The following is a 24591-nucleotide window of genomic DNA, read 5'->3' as shown; positions in this document are numbered from 1 at the left end:
AGAGATTGTACAGCCCTGGAGTCCTGGGGTTAATATCACTGCTAGTCCAGGCACATGCAGAAGTACTTGTAAGCAAATGTAGAGAGTTGCCCAGCGCACCACGGAGACCGTATGGCTGGTGCATGGACAATGGCATGCAAACCACTAGTGTTGCGGTGAGACGGGAGATCCTCAAACTTTCCCAACCTGCATGCAGTAGGTTCTTCTATATACTCAGTATGTCCTACTGTATGAAGATGCACATGTAAATCCGGACAGCGACGATTCAGGCCTTTAATATAATGGTTGTAGAAGGCAGGACATGATGAAATTCTAGAACTTGGGCCTGGCAGGAGTCTTGTGGTGAAGAGATTCTTCACATGTGCTTTGCTCCCAGAGGAGTCTCATCCAGAACTGGGAAAATTCCAGCACTGTCTAGCCAGACAGAGGCTGGAAGTAGCTCCACCTATTGACCATGTGACCAACTCACTGATCGATAGGACACCACCAAATTTACAATTCAAATTCTTACAATGTACATTTTAAAAAGTAGATGGTGCTAGAACACAGCAAATGATACAGCACTCTGTGAACAGCCAGCTTCTTTAGCAATGACCTTTTGTGGCTTACCCTCCTTGTGGAGTGTGTCAATGACTGCCTTCTGGACATCTGTCAAGTCAGCAGTCTTCCCCATGATTGTGTAGCCCACTGAGCCAGACTAATGGACCATTTTAAACGCTTAGGAAGCCTTTGCAGGTCTTTTGTGGTAATTATTCTAGTTTTATGAGATAATGACTTTTTTGATTGTTTGGCTGTAAGCCATAATCATCAATATTAACAGAAATAAACACTTGAAATAGATCACTCTGTGTGTAAATACTCTATATAATATATGAACAGATCCCGCTTTGTGTAATGACTATATAATATATAGGAATAGATCCCTCTGTGTGTAATGATTCTATATAATATATAGGAATAGAGCCCTCTGTGTGTAATGACTCTATATAATATATAGGAATAGATCCCTCTGTGTGTAATGACTCTATATAATATATAGGAATAGATCCCTCTGTGTGTAATGATTCTATATAATATATAGGAATAGATCCCTCTGTGTGTAATGACTCTATATAATATATAGGAATAGATCCCTCTGTGTGTAATGACTCTATATAATATATAGGAACAGATCCCTCTGTGTGTGTAATTACTCTATATAATATAAAGGAATAGATCCCTCTGTATGTAATGACTCTATATAATATATAGGAATAGATCCCTCTGTGTGTGTAATGACTCTATATAATATATAGGAATAGATCCCTCTGTGTGTAATGACTCTATATAATATATAGGAACAGATCCCTCTGTGTGTGTAATTACTCTATATAATATATAGGAATAGATCCCTCCGTGTGTAGTGACTCTATATAATATATAGGAATAGATCCATCTGTGTGTAATGATTCTATATAATATATAGGAATAGATCCCTCTGTATGTAATGACTCTATATAATATATAGGAATAGATCCCTCTGTGTGTAATGACTCTATATAATATATAGGAACAGATCCCTCTGTGTGTGTAATTACTCTATATAATATATAGGAATAGATCCCTCTGTGTGTAATGACTCTATATAATATATAGGAATAGATCCCTCCGTGTGTAGTGACTCTATATAATATATAGGAATAGATCCATCTGTGTGTAATGATTCTATATAATATATAGGAATAGATCCCTCTGTATGTAATGACTCTATATACTATATAGGAATAGATCCCTCTGTGTGTGTAATGACTCTATATAATATATAGGAATAGATCCCTCTGTGTGTAATGACTCTATATAATATATAGGAATAGATCCCTCTGTGTGTAGTGACACTATATAATATATAGGAATAGATTCCTCGGTGTGTAATGACTCTATATAATATATAGGAAAAGATCCCTCTGTGTGTAATGACTCTATATAATATATAGGAAAAGATCCCTCTGTGTGTAATGACTCTATATAATATATAGGAATACATCCCTCCGTGTGTAGTGACTATATAATATATAGGAATAGATCCCTCTGTGTGTAGTGACTCTATATAATATATAGGAATAGATTCCTCGGTGTGTAATGACTCTATATAATATATAGGAATAGATCCCTCTGTGTGTAGTGACTCTATATAATATATAGGAATAGATTCCTCGGTGTGTAATGACTCTATATAATATATGTGTTTTCCCTTTTTGTATTGAATTACTAAAATAAATTAACTTTTTGCTGATATTCTAATTTATTGAGATGCACTTGTAGAAGAAACCTGGGATCAGATTTCGATTGAGACATACTAGAATCTGATTGAGAGAAAACCAAGAAGGATTCAAGCAATGTTGAAAGCCAAAGTTGGATTTACAAAATACTAATAAATGAATACAAAGTTACATTTTGATTTTTAGGATCAAAACAGTAACAATGCCGTGACGTGACAATAATCTGCATAACTAATTATATACTAAATAGTTGCAAGTCACATTTATGTATGAGATAGCCATGCTCAAAGCTGTAGCGGATGGTGAGATATGGAGCTTGAGAGTCAAAAGTTCAAAACATTGTTACCGTTTTGTGCATTAGTGTATATATAAGTATATGTGTATGCCATGGCATGCAACCGTTTGGGAACCCCTAGTCAAAATTACTGTTATTGGGACCAGTTAAGCAAGTTGAAGATTAAATGATCTTTAAAAGGAATAAAGTTAAAGCTGACACATTTAATTTGTATATTATTCATCTTTTATATTTTTAAAATTACAAAAAAGGAAAATTGACCGATGTACAAGGTGGAAACCATTAATCAGCCTTAAAGGGAATTGTCACCAGGTTTTTGCTTCCCCATCTGAGAGCATCATAAGGTAGAGACAGAGACCCTGAACCCAGTGATGTGTCACTTACTGAGCTCTTTGCTGTCATTTTGAAAAAAAAAATCAATATTTTCTCTTCTGCAGATCTCGCAGTTATACAGAGCTCATGAATATGCTGGACTACATGGCAGCAGTACAATGATATTAATGACTCTAATGATAATTTACTGCTGATTAAACGGTGATTTTATCAAAAAGACACTAAGCAGCCCAGAAAGTGACACATCGCTGGAATCAGGATCTCTGCCCCTACGTTATGCTGCTCTCAGATTAGATGGCAAAAAACTTGGTGACAGATTTCTATTTAAAAATAGAAAGGCCAGATTAGATTAGCCCAAAAATAAGCTGCATGGGTCTGAAAAAGCATTCTGTGGACAGGTGATGGGAAGAGGAAAGTATGGAGAAGGCTTTGGAACGGCTCGTGATCCAAAATACAGCACATTCTCACAGAGCTCTATTGACAAAAAAATAAAAGTGTATTGGTTTGTAAAAATGTGATTTCATGAAAACGGCACCCACTATGTGTCTAAAGACTTGGCTGAACTGTGCTTTTTAGGTGTTTTTTTTTTCTCCTGAGGTTTTTCTGGATAATCGAAAGCTGCGCCAAGGATCACGCAAAGTAAGAGATTTGCAGCCTTCCCGTTCGGGCACCGGTACCACTGAAAGCCGCATGGCCTGTCCCTCTTTCTATTCTGTAAAAGTTGGGCGGTATGAGCATAGATCTGATGTGAAACATTGTGTTCTCAACCGTAGTGTGTCCCGACATTAGACACTCGTACACAACTGTGATGTCAGCAAAATTTCCATTACTCCCATGGGGACAGATTTCATCAGCAGCAACCAATAGGTTTTCAAAACTTTGGCAGAGACTCATATTGGATGTATATACACTTCACCCTGCAACCAAATTACCTAAACGGGAAATGATAGATACCTATATTTCAGGCAATTAAAGGGAACCTGTCAGGTCCCTTATGCATTCTGACCTACAAGCAGGGTGATGTGTGGCCTAGAAACCCCTTCCTACCCATCCCTGTATTGTAATATTATGTAATATGAATGTATAAAAAAAAACATTTTATTACTTACATGTTCCCTATGTAAATGATCAGAGGGTCTAGTCCCCTGGGCGTTTTCATGCTTTCCGTGGTATCACGCCCCTGAGGGCGTGATACCATGGATTTACACGAGGTAACGTCACCGTCAGCTCCTTGAGATCCCGCGTGTGCTTGCTTGCCATTCCTGCAGCCTTGTTATCCGGGTGCTTGCTTGTCGGCTTCAAACACACACTGCACATGCTCGACTCCTGTGACCAATTGCAGAGCGCGTTTGAAGCCGAGAACAACATACTGAAATAAATTATCTTTTTGATGATATTCTAATTTATTGAGATGCAACTGTATCTCTCTTTCCCTTAGTAACCAGCCTTCCCATCCTCTGGTATCCCTTTTTTCCTCACAATTCAGCTTTTTCATGCTCTGACATCCCTTTTCCTTCAAGACTCCTCTTTCCTACACTCTAAAATCCCTCATTCTCGAAGTACACGTGCTTTGTCTCATGGTATGTCTCTTTTCCTCAGTACTCAGGTTTCTCATGCTGTGACATCTATTTTTCCTTAAGGACCCAACTTTCCCACACTCTGTATCCCTCTTTCTATCATTACTCAACTTTTCTATGCAGCTACTCCTTGTTTCCTCAGTATCTAGCTTTCCCCCACTTTAGTTTGCCTTATTCCCTTATAATTAAGTTTTTCTATGCTCTGTTATCCCTCTTTTCCTAACTACCCATGTATTTCATGCTCTAATATCCCTTTTCCTTCTGGAGTCTGCTTTTCCACACTATGTTATCCCCAATTTCCCAAGTACCCAGCTTTCTCATGCTCTAGTATGTATATTTCCCTTAGTACTCACCTTTCCCAATCTCTGATTCCCATCATTCCCTCAGCACCTAGTTTTCACAAACCCAGATAACCTTCTCTCTCTCAGTACCTATCTTTCCCATGTTATGATATATATCTTTCCATAACTACCCAACTTTCCCACTCCATGTATCCCTCTTTCCCTCATTACCCAATTTTCCCATGCTCTGTGTTCCCTCTTTTTCTCAGTACTTAACTTTAAGATGCTCAGTCCTCCCTTAATACTACACTTTCCTATGCTCTGGTATCCCGCTTTCTCTTATTACTCAGCTTTCCCACTCTGCACTCCATCCTCAACTCAGCAGTTTTCCCACACTTTGATATCCTTCATTGCCTTAATACCCAGATTTCTCACTGCCTGGTATCACTCGTTCCCTCTGTAGCCAGCTTTTACAAGCACTGATACCTCTTTTTTTTCTGAATAACCAGCCTTCCAATGCTCTGGTATCCCTCTTTTCCTCACTACCCAGCTTTTTCATGCTCTGATATCCCTTTTTACTTCAGGAATCTTCTTTCCCACACTCTAATATACCTCCATCCCCAAGTACCCAGCTTTTTCATGCTCTGGTATGTCTTTCTCTCAGTATCCGGCTTTCTGACGCTATGACATCTACAGTATGTTTCCATAGTTACCCAACTTTCCCACGCTCTATATTTCCCGTTCATTAGCTAGATATCCCATGTGTTGTTATCCCTCTTTTCCTAACTGGCCAGCTTTTACATGCTCTGATATGTCTTTTTCCCTCAGGATCCAGCTTCACCCAGTTTTCCCATGCCTAGATACAGCTATGTTCAAAATAATAGCAGTGTGTACAAAAACATAAGTTAAGTCCAAAATCTTTATGAGAGTTGTTATTTCCATGCATTGGGAACATTGCACACTGTTTTCTAAATCAAAAAATGCAGAGAGAAATGTATATAATTTTTAACTACTTTACAGAAAATACAAAAAATGTACATTGGGCTGTTCCAAAAACTAGAAGTGTCTCCATTTGTCTTCGTATTCTCAAAAGCTGTCCTCTTTTTACTTAGGATTTAGCATTCCTGTGAATCACTAACCTAATATTTAGTTGAATGACCACAATTTTTTAGAAGTTCTTCACATCTACAGTATGTTGCATAGAGTCAACTGTGCCGCCCCTGCAGCGATCAAACTGCTCGGATCCGGGGTCTGCTGTGGCTCGAGCGTCTCCGAACCCGGGGGCTCGCGGCCACTTCAAATGAAAAGGGGGTATTTACAAGAGATAAGAGTTTGTGACGCCACCCGTGGTTCGCAGTAAGGGGAGTATCGCTGCTGCCGATGGGAGTACCCAGGGAAGATGGAGTGGGGGCAGCCAGATGACATTCCCTCCACGGGTAGGGGAGGCCCCGGGACTCTGGATGATGGAGGTGTAGGGGAGCGCAGCGCTGGTTGGAAGCAGGGGAGGACCACGTACTCCCCAGACAGTGTTGGTGGTGATGCGACCGCAAAGCAGACTCTGACAACAAGGTAAACCAAGTCTCTGGGTGCCACTGCCCTCTTGGGGAAGCTCGTCCGGGAATCCACTGCCTTTGGTGTTGCGGGTGGTCGGTACTTTGCCTCGAAGCACTAGTGTTAGATGTTCTGTGTAACGCCTCGGCCTGAAGCTTTCAGGGTCCCGCTCTCACTATTAGTTAGGGAAGCTGTGCTCTCAATGGCTGACACTTGGGATTTCAGTGGGCTGCATGGGTTGGAAAGCCCTATCCCCCTCATTGTGTTGATGCCTTCGATCTCTGAGCTCTTGGGGGCAGTTCATAGAGATACTATCCTCCACAGGTTAATTATCAGGTTGCGTGAAGCTACTCCCTGATCTGGGGCCCAGTACCCCGCCGTGCTCGATACCGGTTCGGTCACTAGGTACTCCGGTTCCAACCGTTCTCCAAAACTAAGTCTGGCTTCTTTTTCTAATACCCTGCGACCGGGTCTCCGACTCCTCTGGTCCCAGACCACCGTCTGTGACCTAGCCAACGTTTCCCAGGGAGCTCCAACTCCCCTCGCTCCTCACTTTCTGAGGGCTACCACTCTACTGACCAAGTCCCTCCCACCAGTCTGTCTGACTCTAGGCGGGTGACCCTATTCCAGCTAGAACACCCATAAGTGTGCCTGACAGGGTGTGGTGTAAGATGACTAGGAGTTGAATGCTGATGGAGCAACACCAAAAGTCAGGATCCCAGAACAATGGGGGGTTGAGTCCTGCACTAACAAATAAAAGAGTGCAGTACCCTGTGACACCCTGACTAGTTCAGGGGCGTTACACAACCAATTTCTGGCACCTGTAAATTCTTATTCCATCCCAGGATGCTTCGACTACATCCCACAATTTATTTGCATTTGTTGGCTTTGCCTCAGAAATGTCATTTTTATGTCACCCCACAAGTGTTTTACTGGATTTAGCTCCAGGAATTAGGCTGGCCACTCCGTGACCTCAATTTTGTTGGACTGGAACCAATATTTTGCTCGTTTACTGGTGTGTTTAGGGTCATTGTCTTGTTGAAACACCCATTTCAAGGGCATTTCCTCTTCAGCGTAAAGGCCGCTTTACACGCTGCGATATCATGACCGATATCGCTAGCGTGGGTACCCGCCCCCATCGGTTGTGCGACACGGGCAAATCGCTGCCCGTGGCGCACTACATCGCGCAGACCCGTCACACTACTTACCTGCCGGCGACGTCGCTGTGACCGGTGATCCGCCTCCTTTCTAAGGGGGTGGTTCGTTCAGCGTCACAGCGGCGTCACAGCAGCGTCACTGAACCGCCGACCAATAGAAGCGGAGGGGCGGAGATGAGCGGGACGAACATCCCACCCACCTCCTTCCTTCCGCATTGCGGGCGGGCGGCAGGTAAGGAGAGGTTCCTCGTTCCTGCGGTGTCACACGGAGCGATGTGTGCTGCCGCAGGAACGACGAACTACATCGTTACTGCAGCAGCAACGATATTCGAGAATGGACCCCCATGTCACCAAAGAGCGATTTTGCACGTTTTTGCAACGATGCAAAATCGCTCATAGGTGTCACACGCAACAGCATCGCTAAAGCGACCGGATGTGCGTCACAAATTCCGTGACCCCAACGAGATCGCTTGAGTGATGTCGCAGCGTGTAAAGCAGCCTTAAGGCAACATTATACATTCAATTATTTTGATATATGCAAAATGGTCCATGATCCCTGGTATGTGATAAATAGGCTCAGCATCATAGTAAGAGCAACATGCCCATATCATGATGCTTGTACCACCATGCTTCAATGTCTTCAGAGTGTCCTGTGGCTTGACTTGAATTCAGAGTTTGGAGGTCGTCTGACGAACTGTCTGCAGCCCTTGGAAACAGAACAATTTTGCTTTCATCGGTCCACAAAATGTTTCTCTATTTTTCTTTAGGCCAGTATGATGTGTTCTTTGGCAAATGGTATCCACTTCAGTAATATGTCTTTTTTTAACAGTGGGACTTTTTGGGGACTTCTTGTTAATAGATTAGCTTCACACAAGCGTCTTCTAATTGTCACGGTACTCACAGGTAACTGGAGACTGTCTTTAATCATACTGCAGCTAATCATTGGCTGAGCCTTTGCCATCCTGTCTATTCTTCCATTCATTCAAATGATAGTCTTCCATTTTCTTCCACGTCTCTCTATTTTTGCTTTCCATTTTAAAGCATTGGAGATAATTTTAGCTGAACAGCCTATAATTGTCTGCACCTCTTTATAAGATTTACCCTCTCCAATCAACTTTTTAATCAAAGTACTCTGTTCTTCTGAACAATGTCTCAAACGACACATATCTATCAGGCTTTCAAGGAGAAATGCATGTGCAACATGTACCGGCTTCATCCATAAATAAGGGCCGCCTAATTCACACCGGTTTCTTCACAGAACCATTGACTTCACTCATTTAACTCCACACTGCTATTATTTTGACACCCTCCCCCCCCTCATTTCTATTAATTATTCCAATACAGAGATTCAAAGACCTGCAGATCATGAATGCCAAGTCTGGTGGTTTTCTAGGAATCTACTCCACCAACTGGTAAATTGTTTGATATGTGGTTATATAATTTATACCAAAAACAGTAAATAATCTGGTTAGTCATATTGGACTGCTATTATTTTGAGCAGTACTGTATCTTTTCTTCCCTTAGATCCCTCTGTCCCTTATTACTCAGCTTTCCAATGTTCTAATTTCCCTTATTCTCTCAGTAACCAGCTTTCCCATGTTCTGATATCTCTCATTCCCACACACATATCCATCTTTCCCTTAGTGCCTAGCTTTCATATTATCTGATATCCTTCTTTTTTCACTATCAAGCTTTCCCAAGCTCTGATATCCTTTTTCCCTTAGAATCATACTTTCCCACACTCTATCCTTTTTTTCTCTCGCTACACAGCCTTACCATGATGTTGATCCTCTTTTGCTCAATAGATAACTTTCTGATTCTTTGTTGTCCCTCAATACTCAGCTTTTTCACTCTCTGTTATCCCTCTTCAATTCTGCACCCAGGTTTCTCACGCTCGGATATCCTTCTTTACCTTTATACCCAGCTTTCCCATGCTCTGGTATACATCAGTCCCTCAATACTCAGCTTTCCCATGGTCTGATTTTCCTTGTTCCCTCAGTACAAAATTTTTCACACCCAGATATCTTTATTTCCCTTAGTACACAGCTTTTCCATGCTCTGATACCAGACCCAGCTTCCCACACTAGGGTGACGACATCTTTCTTAAAGTACCCAACTTTCCCACTATCTGTATCCCTTTTTCTTCCAGTACCCAGCTTTCAAATGCTCCCATAATTTGTTTTATCCAGTACCTTGCTTTCCAGTGCTCTGTTCTCCCTAAGTACTCAGCTTTCTCACTCTCTGTGATCTCTCTTCAACTCAGCAGTTTTGCCATGCCCAGCTATGCCTCTTTCACTTAGTACCCAGCTTTCCCATGCTTTGTCATGCCTCACTTCCTCAATATCTAATTTTTTGGTGCTCTTTTCTCTCTCAATACTTACCTTTCTTAGTCTGATGTCTTCCCACTCTCAGATATCCTTCTCTCTATTAGTACCCATTTTTCCCTCTTTTCCTCACTTTAGCGCTTTTCCATGTTCTGGTATGTCTTTCTCTTAGTACCCAGTGTCATGATCCATACCTGGCTCAGCCGCTGCTGAGCCTTTGCTTGTACCCTATCTTAGGGTTACAGGTCATGGGAGGGGTTAATTCCATTCTGCTTCGTTCCGGAGGACAGGCTGCTATATCCTGGCATTGCTCCTCCGGAACATCGCCAGTAATAGTTCCTGCTCTGCAGCATGTGTGGCTGGCGCTCATGAGTTAACCTTGATCTGTCCTGCCTCCTTGCTACCTTGTCTTGACTTGTCTTCCTCTCTATTTGTCCATCCCATTCCCTGAATCCCCGGACCCGCCTGCTGTTTACCCAAGTCCTGTTTGTCTGACCCCGTTCCCGATCTGTCACTCTTACTCCCTTGTATGTTACTTTGATCTTTGACCTGTATCCTCGTTCCTGACCTTGGCTCCATCTCTCCCTTCTGCTGTTTACATGATGTCCTGGATTTTGACCCCTGGCTATCACCTGACTGCGTTCAGCTTTCTACTGTGCTATTAACGAGACCTCCTGTTGCATACCCGGCTTGCTGACTACTCATTCGCCGTCTAGTGGTTCATCCGCTTAATGCGCACTGAAGCTGTATCTCTAGCTTGTTCAGTGTATCCTCAGTACGGTGTGATACCCCGCTTTCCCATGCTCTTTATCGATTTTGTTGCATTATCCAGCTTTCCCTTTCTATGTTCTCCCTCTTTTTCTCATTACCTAACTTTCCAATGCCCTAAAATGGTCAGATTTCCCTTATTCCCTCAGTAGTCAGCTTTCCTACACTCTGATATCTCTCTATCCCTCTGTAACCAGCCTTCCTATGCTCTGATATCTCTTATTCTCTCAGTACCCAGCCTAACCAACCAATGATTTCTCTATTTCACTCAGTAACCAGTCTTCTCATGTGATATGCCTCTTTTCTTCACTACCCATCTTTTCCATGCTTTGATATCCCTTTTCCCTCAATACTCTGCTTTCCCACACTCTGATAGCCCTTTTTCCTCAAGTAACCAGCTTTTCCATGCTCTGGTATGTCTATCTTTCCCTGTGTACTCAACTTTCCCATAGTCTGTATCCCGCTTTCTCTCAGTGCCCAGCTTTGCCATGCTCTGCTATCCTTGTTTTCTACAGTACCTAACTTTCCAGTGCTCTGTTCTCCTTCAATACTCAGCTTTCCCACACTCTGCTATCTTTTTTCAATTTAGCTCCCAGTATTCCTATTCCCGGATATTGCTCATTCCCTCAGTACCATACTCTTTACCTCACTTTATAGTTTTCCATGTGTTTTTCCCTAATTTAACTTTCCCTTATTACCCAACTGTCCATTGCTCTGTATCCCTCTTTCTCTCATTACCCAGCTTTCTCATACTGTTATCCCTCTTTTTCTCATTATTTAGCTTTCCAAGGTGGTGTCTTCCTCTATTGCTGAACTTTCCCACTCTCTGCTATCCCTTTTCAATTCATCACCCAGCCAACTCACACCCATATATCCTTATTTCCCTTAGTCTTTCCATGCTCTGATATCCCCCTTTCTCTGCAGAACCCAGCTTTTTCCCGCTCTGATATCACTATTTCCCAGTCTCTTGGACTTAATGTGTATCTGGTTGCCATAGTAACCAGTCTGGGCCTAGGTTCTGCTCTACATTAGAAGGGGTTCCCCTCAACCCCACTCCATGACCTACAGTGCTGCGCTAATCACATAACCTTAACTGTCCACTCCCAGCCCTTCTTTCAAATTTCACTGTGTCTAATATTTTAATATTAGGCAGCCTTTGTTAAATCATATATCCTTATGTTTTATGTCTATTTTCACTCTACTCTCTGGTTCTTTTTGTAGTTCTTTTGTTTTCCAATTGTTAAATAAGGTCATGAGTCTATGCCATAACTTCCAACTGTCCTGGATTCAGCAGTACTGTCCAGATTTGAGGGCTCACTCCCCCTGTCCCAGCAGTTAGGTCTTTTGTCTCTGCTTCCTCTCACCTCTCCTCCTCAAGGGCAGGGCCGACATCTCTGCAGTGCATAAATTGTCTGGTGTGGTTCCCCTGGGACTTGAACTTCTTGTTTGGAACCAGTAGCAACTCTACCACTGAGCCACAGGAGGATTTGGTACATCTATACATAGCAGTGCATCTCTATGTCCCTGCATTCTTAGGGTGAAGAAAATGACAGTGTTTTTTTTTTTTGTTCCTCTAAAACAACTAATTACAAAACATCATTTTTTTTATTCCTTTCTTTCCAGAGTCTAAAACCAACAACCTTCAAACATTTCAGCAGAAGCTAAAGCTTTGAGCCACAAGCTCTGATAATGTCATAGGGCGCATTATGTATACCTGAAGTTGCAGTGCAGCCTCCGACTCCAGAGACAGATTACAGTGATACTTAGAGATACACTGCTCTGTACAATGTATGTCCTGTATTTTAGAGGGGGAATAAAAAGAGAGATTTTTTTCCTATAAAATTACTAAAAAAAATGATTAAAAATACAGCAGATACGACCTCTGGGAGGCGAGTATCCCGGAAGCAGGTCAATGAGAGAATCATACAACCTGTGTGGAGGCAACATCTCCGCTTCCTTTTTATCAAAGACATCAGCCTACGATCAGTAAGCAAGAGGGAGACCCAGCAGACTAGATGGTGTCACTGGTGGCCAGACTGGCCCTATAGGGACGAGACACCTTTCATTGCAACTGCAAAACTGTCCCCAACAGTGCTCCTCTCCGGATCTCCAGTCTAAGATGAGCTTGTGAGTACGTAGCCACAGCAGGTCCAGGAGAAGTGGGTGAGATAGGTAAGTAAGCACATAAAAGGCAATCTCAGTATACAGAATTCCTACTTGAAGCGCCACCTGCTCAGTGACAAAATGAATGGCTTTGGATAGGGCCCTTACATCAACTGACGACACCATCAAAGGACTCTCGAAGCGTTGGACCGGAACGGTTACTGATCCACCACCGCATGTTGAAGGAAATATCCAGCCAATCTAGAATCCAAGTAGGTTATCTCAACGAACCTGGTAACGCCAGATGAAACAGAAATGGACAGAGTCAACGGAGAGGAGGAATTACGCTCATCCAGGGCAGCCTCTCCAACAGACCCTAGGCTTGAGAGTTTCCCGACTTCTCGGGACATGAGCGGATGAGATCTTCTGTGCTACCACAGTAGTAGCACAATCACTTGGCATGACTGTGTTACTATCGCAGCTCAGCCAGCTTAATGTGGTCAACCTGCGTCAGTTCAGTAGTAACTGCAAACGCAGATGGCCGGTAAGTAAGAGGTCTCTGGAAGGATAGAGCCAGATGCATCAGTCTCCTCATGAGCATTACCTCTCTGGCACATCCTAGAGCCTGAGATCAATCTAGGTAACCAAGAAATCAGATTCTAGCAAAACTCACCACCGCAGCCGACCACGTGTTCTGGGAGACATGCCCTATCAGACGTCTGCTACCAGTGCTTCATTGTTCCATTCTAATTTGTAGGACAGGGTATGGAATTGGTCTGCATATTGATCTACAGCCTGGCTACCCTGTCAGAGCCTGATAAGGGAGGATGCTGAGGAGGCGACATGACCCAGCTTGTCGAAGACCTTGTGGAAAGCCCCCAGGAAGGTCTGCAGATCTGATGTGACTGGATCCCCTCTCTCCTATAAGGGGTTAAGCATGTAAGAGTTTCTCTTCCCAGGTCGGACATTATGAATGCCATCTTGGCCAGATCGGAGGAAAACTGGTGGGCCAGCAGTTCAAAATGCAGTGTGCACCGATTAGTGAAACTAAAACATTGTTTAGGGTCTCCATCAAATCATTGTGGGGAAGACGGACATGGTCCAGCTTTGGGTGTGTAAATCGCAAGCATAGTATCAGCTGTCAAGGTTCCTGCAGCTTGGGCTGGAGTAGAAGAGGCTGGCGGCACCAGGGTATTCAAACAATTGTTCATCGTCTGCAGGAAGGTTAAGATTTGGTCCTGCTGCTCCCATTGGCGGGTCATCTGAAAAATCCTTGAGAGCGAAGGGGGATTGGAGTCAGCAGGGTCCATGGCCTAAGCAAACTGTCACATTAGTGGGCGTGGACCCACTGTACCTAGAAATCAGGCTTACAGTGGAGGGGCGTGATTAAGGGCCTATCAGGTTTTCACAATTTTTCACAAGAGCCTCTGATGGCGAGGATGGGCTGGGATGCCAGTAAACACCAGGTACCACTCCAGGGCTGTCCCAGATACTGCAAAAGCTGACCTAAAGGTTAGTGGCTCAGGCACAGCGGACTGGCAGGAAAGAGCGGATACTGGAGGCTGACTGGATGGAATATGTACAGAAGACAGGCTGGACGGGCAGGTACTGGAGGCAGGCAGGTCGGGTTCAGGTACACGGACAGGCAGGATGCATTCAGAAACTCTGACAGATAGTAGAAACGGGCTGGCAGGACAGGTTCTAGTCACATGATGGGTTTTGGGTCACAAGGGTTCAGGTACACAGGAGTATGGGTGCAGGATCACAAAGGTACTGGGTCGGTTACACAGCAATACAGAGTTGCGTTCAAAGTACAGGTTGAGATACACAGGTGCCAGACAATGTTACTAGTAGGCACAGAAACGAACTAGGAACTGAAGATGTTGACACAACTCCCTACAGGGGTGGGTGCCCTAAATAGCCAGTACCTCCCTGTGATAGGCTGGGGACACTTCCAGTGTGCACATGCTGTCTGTTTAAGGAGCGGGGAGCGCTCACGTGTCCTAAACAAGTTGCCTGGAAACCTGTGTGAAATTGGCAGACCCTGGGAGCTGCGTGGTAAGCCGGAACATGATGAACACATGAGTGTTCGCGTTGGTGAGTGCGTCTGCATTCCTGCCAGGAGGGGGAAGCGGGGCAGTGCAGGGACAACGGCGATAAAGTTTGGCCTTGCATATTCTTGTGAATGGTCGTGGTTCTACATATAGACAAGTTAGCACATACCAGCAGGAAATGGAATAACCCTTAAGACATTCAATTTTTTCTGAAAGTGTTCTCAAACCTAACAAGTTTGAATTATATCTCTATGTTAGCAGCACAAGTATTGAAATATAAAAACAAACAACAGCATAATAATGTTTTTACTGTTCTTTCTGTGGAAAAGCTTTCATGGGGCAATATTTTCTAACAATGAACTATAGCAATGAGATAAATAGAATGCTTTTTAACCTGGCTCAGTCTCAAAATATGGTTAATACTATTATTTCCCCCTATTAAATAATCATTCATTTTCTAAAACAAGGACATGACAAATTCTACAAAGTCTGGAATCCATTATGTAAATTTCCTCATGCTACTTGTACAAAAAGGGTTTACAAGCCGTGCCTCAACTACTATTGTTTCAAGAAGCATAATAAATGAAAAAAAGATCATTTAAACTATAGCATTTCAATTTTAAAACATTTATTTACAAATTGGTAACAATTACTGAGGTGCAGTTATGAATATTAATATGAAATATCCTATGCACGTGTTACCTAGATTGTATTAGATTCTTTGAATACAGACATTTAATGAAATACATTTCTTGATCATCATGTAGTAATTTAAGTGGCTTTATAGTTTATGATATGTAACCTTGACTGTAATTGCGAATTGTTTTCTTGTACTACTTACTAGTGAAACATACTCAAAGGACAAAAGAGAATGGTTATATCCCTTTGTGAGTCTTGTGATGTTTAAGAAGATATTTTTTGTGGACAAAACATTTCCCACATTCTGAACATGAATATGGTTTCTCTCCTCTGTGAGTTTTTTGGTGGTCAATAAGACTGGATGTCCGAGTAAAACATTTCCCACATTCTGAACATGAATACGGCTTCTCCCCTGTGTGAGTTCCCCGATGTGTAACAAGGTATGATTTATGGGTAAAACATTTCCCACATTCCGGACATGAAAATGTTTTCTGTCCAGTGTGAATTTTCTGGTGTGTAACAAGATTTGATTTATATCTAAAACTTTTCCCACATTCCGAACATGAATATGGCTTCTCCCCAGTGTGAATTCTCTGATGTGTAATAAGATTTGGCTTAAATCTATAATATTTTCCACAGTCTGAACATGAAAATGGCTTCTGCCCTGTGTGAATTCTCTGATGTGTAATAAGATTTGATTTTACTGTAAAACATCTTCCACATTCTGAACATGAAAATGGTTTCTCCCCTGTATGAATTATTTGATGTGTAACAAGATTTGCTTTACATGTAAAACCTTTCCCACATTCTGAACATAAAAATGGCTTTTCTACTTTGTGAATTTGCTTATGTTTAACAAGATTTAACTTAACACTATAACTTTTCTCACATTCAGAACAAGAATATGGCTTCTCCCCTGTGTGAATTCTCTGATGTGTAACAAGTTCTGATTTCTGTTTAAAACATTTCCCACATTCAGAACATGAAAATGGCTTCACCTCTGTATGAATTATTTGATGCTTAACAAGACTTGCTTTTATTGTAAAACATCTTCCACATTGCAAACATGAAAATGGCTTCTCCCCTGTGTGAATTCTTTCATGTCTAGCAAGATTTGCTTTAACTGTAAAACTTCTTCCACATTCTGAGCATGAAAATGGTTTCTCTCCCGTGTGAGTTTTCCAATGCTGAGCAAGTTGTGATTTTCCTACAAAACATTTCCCACATTCTGGGCATAAAAATGGCTTCTCCCCTGTGTGAATTTTTTGATGTGTAACAAGATGACTTTTCTGGTTAAAACATTTCCCACATTCTGAACATAAATATTGCTTCTTCCCTGTGTGAACTCTATTTTTATTTTGTTTAACAGTCTGTGATGAATCAGAAGATAGGACATGTTGAATAGGTTCAGATGATAGATCTCTGCTGTCAAAGGCTGAGGGTATAGCTGGGTTAATAGCATGTTCTTCATAAGTATCTTGTGTGAAACTATGATCTTCCACTTTAAAATCTAAAGCCATCATGTGACCTTCTGAGCTCCTGATATAGTCACCTATTAAAAATAAAACTGTTAGGAGTCTCTTAGCAAATATTAGGATAAATTAGAATAAGCATTGTGGTGGAGATTAACCCCTTCACCCCCGGCCACTAAAACACCCTAATGACCGGGCCATTTTTTGCAATTCTGACCAGTGTCACTTTGACAGGTTATAACTCTGGAACGCTTCAACAGATCCTGGCGATCCTGAGACTGTTTTTTCGTGACATATTGTACTTCATGTCAGTGGTAAATTTAAACCGATAATTTTTGCGTTTATTTGTGAAAATTTAGGAAATTTTGCAAAAATTTTGAAAATTTCGCAATTTTCAAACTTTGAAAATTTATGCCCATAAATCTGGAGATATGTCACACAAAATAGTTACTAAATAAACTTTCCCACTTGTCTACTTTCCATCAGCGCAATTTTCGAAACAAATTTTTTTTTCGTTAGGAAGTTAGAAGGGGTCAAAGGTCATCAGCAATTTCTCATTTTTTCAACAAAATTTAGAAAATAATTTTTTTTAGGGACCACATCACATTTGAAGTGACTTTGAGAGGCCGAGGTAACAGAAAATACCCAAAAGTGACCCCATTCTAAAAACTGCACCCCTCACTCTGCTCAAAACCACATCCAAAAAGTTTATTAACCCTTTAGGTGCTTCACAGGAGCCAAAGCAATGTGGAAGGAAAAAATGAAAATTTTACTTTTTAACACAAAAATGTTACTTTAGCCATAAAATTTTCATTTTCACAAGGGAGAAAAGAGAAAAGTACACCATACAATTTATTGTGCATTTTCTCCTGAGTACGCTGATACCCCATATGTGGTAAAAATCAATTGTTTGGGCGCACAGCGGAGCTCGGAAGAGAAGGCGCGCCATTTGAATTTTTGAACGCAAAATTAGCTGCACTCATTAGCGGACGCAATGTCGGGTTTGAAGACCCCCTGAGGTGCCTAAACAATGGAGCTCCCCCACAAGTGACCCCATTTTGGAAACTAGAACCCTCAAATAATTTTTCTAGATGTTTGGTGAGCACTTTGAACACCTGGGGGCTTCACAGAAGTTTATAACGTTGAGCCGTGAAAAGAAAAAAATTTTTTTTTTACCACAAAACGGTTGCTTCAACTAGGTAGCTTTTTTTTCCACAAGGGTATCAGGAAAAAATGCACCATAAAATGTATTGTGCATTTTCTCCTGAGTACGCAGATACCTCATATGTGGTGGAAATCAAATGTTTGGACACACGGCAGTGCTCGGAAGGCAAGGAGCGCCATTTGAATTTTTGAGTGCAAAATTAGCTGCACTCATTAGCGGATGCCATGTCGGGTTTGAAGACCCCCCTGAGGTGCCTAAACAATGGAGCTCCCCCACAAGTGACCCCATTTTGGAAACTAGAGCCCTCAAATATTTTTTCTAGATGTTTGGTGAGCACTTTGAACACCTGGGGGCTTCACAGAAGTTTAGAACGTTGAGCTGTGAAAAGAAAAAAAATTTTTTTTACCACAAAACTGTTGCTTCAACTAGGTAGCTTTTTTTTTCACAAGGGTATCAGCAAAAAATTCACCATAAAATTTATAGTGCATTTTTTCCTGAGTACGCAGATACCTCATATGTGGTGGAAAGTAATTGTTTGGGCGCATGGCGGGGCTCAGAAGAGAAGGAGCGCCATTTGACAGCAAAATTGGTTGGAATCATTAGCGGACGCCATGTCACGTTTTGGAGACCCCCTATGGTGCCTAAACAGTGGAGCTCCCCCACAAGTGACCCCATTTTGGAAACTAGACCCCTCAAGGAGTTTATCTAGATGTTTAGCGAGCCCCAAGGGGCACCACAGAAGTTGATAATGTTGAGCCATGAATACAATTTTTTTTTTTTCATTACAAAACTGTTACTTGAACCAGGTAGCTTTTTTTTCACAAGGGTATCAGGAAAAAATGCACCATAAAAACGTATTGTGCAATTTCTCCTGAGTACGCAGATACCTCATATGTGGTGGAAAGTAATTGTTTGGGCGCATGGCGGGGCTCAGAAGAGAAGGAGCGCCATTTGACAGCAAAATTGGTTGGAATCATTAGCGGACGCCATGTCACGTTTGGAGACCCCCTATGGTGCCTAAACAGTGGAGCTCCCCCACAAATTACCCCATTTCGGAACTAGACCCCTCAAGGAATTTATCTAGATGTTTGGTGAGCCCCTTGTACCCTCAGGGGCTCCACAGAAGTTGATAACGTTGAACCGTGAAAATTATTTTTTTTTTTAACCACAAAATTTTTGTATCAACCAGGTAGCTTTTTTTTTTTTACAACGGTATCAGGAAAAAATGTACCATAAAACATATTGTGCAATTTTTCCTGAGTACGCAGATACCTCATATGTGGTGGAAAGTAATTGTTTGGGCGCACGGCGGGGCTCAGAAGAGAAGGAACGCCATTTAACTTTTCAAACGCACAGACGCGGTGCACTGATCGGCCGCTGCAGGACGCACGGTCGGATGAGATACAAAAAGCGTTGGGGATACGGGAAAAAAAAAAAGTCAGGCCAAAAATTGAGCAGGGATGCAGATCCGTTATGTGCATCCCTGATCAGCGCTTGGCGGGACGCACGGACGGACGCGATACAAAAAGCGTCGCGAATACGGAAAAAAGTCACGCCAAAAATTGAGCAGGGATGCCGATCCGTTATGTGCATCCCTGATCAGCGCTCGGCGAGACGCACAGACGGATGCCATACAAAAAGCGTCGCGAATACGGAAAAAAGTCACGCCAAAAACTGACCACGGATGCAGATCCGTTATCTGCATCCCTGATCAGCGCTCGGCTGGACGCACGGACGGACGCGATACAAAAAGCATCGCAAATACGGAAAAAAGTCACGCCAAAAATTGAGCAGGGATGCCGATCCGTTATGTGCATCCCTGATCAGCGCTTGGCGGGACACACGGACGGACGCGATACAAAAAGCGTCGCGAATACGGAAAAAAGTCACGCCAAAAATTGAGCAGGGATGCCGATCCGTTATGTGCATCCCTGATCAGCGCTTGGCGGGACGCACGGACGGATGCGATACAAAAAGCGTCGCGAATACAGAAAAAAGTCACGCCAAAAACTGACCACGGATGCAGATCCGTTATCTACATCCCTGATCAGCGCTTGGCGGGACGCACAGACGGATGAGGTGTAAAAATGGACAGGATACAAGAAAAAAAAAAAAAGTTATACTCACAGTACCAAGAGGATCACTGACCAGAAGAGCTGCAGAGGAACAAAAAAGCAGTGAGATAGACAGCTTTACACCAGCAGCAGGCAGGACGTTGGACAGATCAGCAGAAGGACCCAGCGATGGAGGCAGATGTGATCGGGCCAGTGAAGACCTCGGACGACCCGTGAAGGCAGGTAAGAGGACGTCGGGGGGGGGGGGGGGGGGCAGAGGGGGATGGGGGTGGGATGGGGAGAGGGGGGGGCAGATGGGGGGGCAGAGGGAGAGCAGAGGGGGCGGAGAAGCAAAGGCAGAAGGAAGGAACTTTGGAAGCAGAATAGAGATGACAGAGGAGGCAGGCAGATCGCAGGGGGAGAAAATCGGGATGCTGGGGGGTAGATCGGGGTGTAGGGGGGCAGATCGGGGGGGCACGGGCAGGGGCCTTCACGGGAGCGCGCAGCGGCCTTCACGGGAGCGCGCAGGGGCCATCGCCGGAGCGCAATACTTACCATTGGAGCAGGCGCAGAGGCGGCGTCTGCGGCGGCAGCAGCGGTGGCGTGGTACCAAAAGTACCAGCCACTCCATGCTGCAGACATGTTGGGGGAGGGTCCCCAGACCAGGACAGGCCTGGGGAGGGCGGCCACCCGCAGATCAGACCGCCCTTCTGCACACTGATTGGAGCGATTGCGCGTCATAGCACGATCGCTCCAATCAGTGCTGCAGGGGCTGGGGGTGACATGTTTGAGATCCACCTATGATCTGCTGTAGCTGCTACGGCATCTCATAGCTGGATCTCACAGTCTCGCACTAATTCGGGCATTATTTTTGCCGAAATTAGTGCGAACGATGTGGTTGGCAGTTCAGATTTGAACAGCCAATCACATCGATCGCCTATGGGGGGTGGCGATGCCACCCCCCCTGGGGTCAAGCAAAGGTCCCCTGCTGTAAGAAACAGCAGGGGACATCATTTGAAAGCCGTTGCTATGGCCACGGCAATCAAATGAACTTTAGGCAGTAAAATTACGTCCCTGGTCGTTAAGTCACGTTAAAATAGGACGTAATTTTACTGCCCGCGGTCGTGAAGGGGTTAACCCAATAAATGATGCTAACACCTCCATGTAAAACTATAGACATAGTTATATCTTCACAACGCTTCATGATGTTGGTATTTTCTGTCATCATGGAGTTGCTCTTAAAGGGGTTTTACCATGATAATAAATCCATTTTGTGTACAAGATCCTGGAAAAACAAACATAAATTGCATCATTTTTCTCATACAGGCTGCTAATAGTATATAGTTTGTCCAGTAGTAGGCTTCTCCTGATGTTTTCTGTAAAAAGTGGGTTATGTATGAAGAGACTGGAGACCACATATAACCCACTTTTCATAAAACTGATCATAAAACATATTGGACCATTTGTTATATGCAACTGTTTGCCTTTACAATTGCAGAGAACGTATAGTAATCACTTCTTCCATGACTATGCTCTTCTTCTGCTCGCATGACATTGGATGTTATGCTCATGTGACATAATTGGCGTCCACTGACTGGTTGCTGTCTTTACTATTTCATCAGAGCAGGGCCCACTCTGATCAAATAATGATGATCAACTGTCGCAGCTATTTTTGCTGCATAGGGTGTACAGGACACACAGTCTATTGTATATGATAGGGATCTGGACGGATGACATTTGGCCTATGTGTTGGTGGGAGAATACTAACCTGCTGCATATGATGTGGTCATGTAGGAATATAGAAGAATATTGGACGAGAGTATTAGCCCTGATATGATTACAGCCAAGACAAGTTACATGTAACCTGGGTCTCCTGGAGGAGGGGTCGGATTTAAGTTCGCCGGTGATGTTTGGTATTACACGACTTTTATATAAGGCCAGGAAATTGTTGGCTTAACACTGTCTGGATCAGTCTTCTCCGGCCATTTGGGACCTCAGGGAGAGAGTTAACGCTATACTTAGGTTGGAGAGGGTGATATACCTCAAAAGACATGCAGTGAAGAAATTCTATGAGATCTGGGGCCGCGTGGTTGCACAATCCGGGCCTTCCTTTCTCGGCGCTGCTGCAAGATATTAAGGGAGACCAGGTCCTTCTTTTCATAACTGGTTAATGGATCACCAAAACGGGGTGGAATTACACATATCTGAAATGTATATGGTTGCGGAAAATGAGGTGGAGTATTTTGTGTCATGGATGGCATATTGAAATAGAATATTTGACCTATACTGATGTTGGGTATGGACTGCAGGTGCACTGTTTACTGTATAACTTAAGTGCTGCTCTTGTGACTGAATATTTGTTGTGTTTTTTTTTTTCATTTCTCTGTACTGTTCTTGCGGTGAAAAAAAAAATATTATTTGTGTTGTGTAACTATGCTGGTTAATAAAAATGAATCTGATTTAAAAAAAAGAATATTGATGATCAGCAGTTGATCGGTTGTTGATTCTATGACCGCAGCTGTCATGTGAAACAACAAATTCCATAGATGGATATCATTGTGGCAAATATGTAAAGGAGAAATCTATTTCGTTTAATACCTGATTGATCAAGAACCATATAGAGAGGAATATATATTGTCTTCTGAAGAAATTCTGGTAGGCCTCGTTTTGGGCTACTACAGTTCTTAATCCATATAAACAAAGAACGAACAAATTAGAAATTTATTTGAAGACCTTTGATGACAGAATCATTGAGTCCAATACTGTTCTGAAATCCATCGCTGCCTTTCTTGTGATGCCTCTGGAGGGAGTTCTAACAAATACCTCAAGAAGACCCCTCTGGGTGAAGGAATATTCACTGGGGAATATTCCATCAAAAAGGAGTCATGCTGGGTTGGATTTTCAGGAGGTTAGGTGTATGGTTTTGAACTTGCTAAAATTTTGGACAAAGCATCAGATAAAGAGAAAAGGTTTCCAGAAGAGAAACCCCCCAAAAAGAAAGTCTTTTTGGATTATCAGACCCAAAAGAATAAATAGCAAAAGGAAAAAAAGTCTCTGAATATAAAGAGAGGAAAATGTAGAGGATTTCTCCAAAACGCCAATAACAAACCAAACAACAATGATGCTAAGATAGGGGCAAGACTTCTAAAGCTCATAAGTCAGTGGCAAAAAATGTCCCCAAAAGTAATAGGTATTTAGTAACATGAGCAAATCTATTCACAACACCCTGGTTCAGTGGCCACATAAGTATTACATGGATGAAAAACATGCAAAGCTCCCTCTACATCCAAGGTGTTATGGTGGCACTTTTAGTGGTACCCTGGTAGCTATTAATAGGGCAAAGATAGGATTAGCGGTAAACACTCCAACTACTAAATCCTATATGTGACCCCGGCGTTCACCCTTTAACCCCTGTACAGAGATCTGGACTTACACAGGGACCCCTTGGTTGGGACTATGGAAGAGGATGCTGGTCAAGGGAGCCACATCAAAACAGGGAGCTTACAAACAGGAAGAGCATTCAATGTGTCCTTAATTCTTTTAGCAATCTCTTTAGTGATTGTAAAATGTTTCTGCTATTTCTGCTATTACATAAGTATCCTATTTTGTAAAGTTTCAGGCAATGCCCGTTTACCTCTTGAGCCATCGTAGTTGACATTATGTGTTCAGTTCTTGTAGAAATGGAAGGGAACCAGCTCTTGAAACTACAACTGTGCAAAGCAGTGTGGCTCATTCTGTGCCAATTCTTGTAGATTATTAATTTTAGCAGAAATTAATCGAAGAAGTGAAAAGTTTCTAATAGGGAGCTCCACAGCAAGGGTAGACGTACCCATCTTCTGGGGTTGCATTGTGATTTACATTTATACTTTTCTTAAACCTCGCAGTTCTGTTGCCTAGTTCAGTTACAGACATGGAGTCTTGAGGTTTGTGTCACTTAATGGTGATGATCGAATTAACACTTTCTACAGCTTCTGGAACTACTGATCTCAAAGCAGAAAGTGCATTCTGGACAGCATCACCTACTACCTGGTTGACGGATTAAAGTTTCTTTTGAAATTCATCTTCCACCTTTTCTGTTAGGCAAGAAATTGCTTTCTCAACGGCTTTCAATGCCGCAGAGGCAAACATTTTCAATTCCATTTCCAAACTTTCCCGCCTCTGTTCGGCACCACAACTGCATTTTCTAATTTGTTGTGTTGGCATCATCATGGGAGAAGTGATATGTTTTCCATATTTCATTGCTTTTAGTTTTGAACATATTCTGGACATCATTGTTGACATTCTCTCCTATTGCATCACCAAATGCTAATAAATTAATACAGTCCTTCAGTAAATTGCCAGTGTCCAATTCTGTTGCAATGCAGTCCATACATTCCAAGTGTCCATCATAGGTTTTGGCACTATCATTATTGTGGTTTACAGCTACAGAAAAAAACATGTAATAATTAGTGAGGAGTGAGCGTACTCACTACTGCTCGATACTCATTCGAGCATCAGGGTGTTCAGGTTTGCAAGTTACTCAATTGGGTATCATGGGTGCTCGAGCGAAAGAGCTTGAGT

The 24591-nt window shown here is 42.7% G+C and overlaps 1 protein-coding gene across 1 annotated transcript in view; it reads right to left on the bottom strand.

The window, feature by feature from the left end:
- Positions 1–15477: 15477 nt before the first annotated feature.
- LOC142312890 (uncharacterized) overlaps positions 15478–24591 on the bottom strand; it is a 155570-nt gene continuing 146456 nt past the window's right edge. The window contains 1 exon segment of the mRNA XM_075351875.1: positions 15478–16892. Coding sequence (XP_075207990.1) covers positions 15577–16892 — 1316 coding nt within the window. The 3' untranslated portion in view covers positions 15478–15576.

This window comes from Anomaloglossus baeobatrachus, chromosome 5, assembly GCF_048569485.1.
Source record: "Anomaloglossus baeobatrachus isolate aAnoBae1 chromosome 5, aAnoBae1.hap1, whole genome shotgun sequence".
Taxonomy (NCBI): Eukaryota; Metazoa; Chordata; class Amphibia; order Anura; family Aromobatidae; genus Anomaloglossus; species Anomaloglossus baeobatrachus.
The sequence above is the reverse complement of the archived record's forward strand: the minus strand, read 5'-3'. Positions and strand labels throughout refer to the sequence as shown.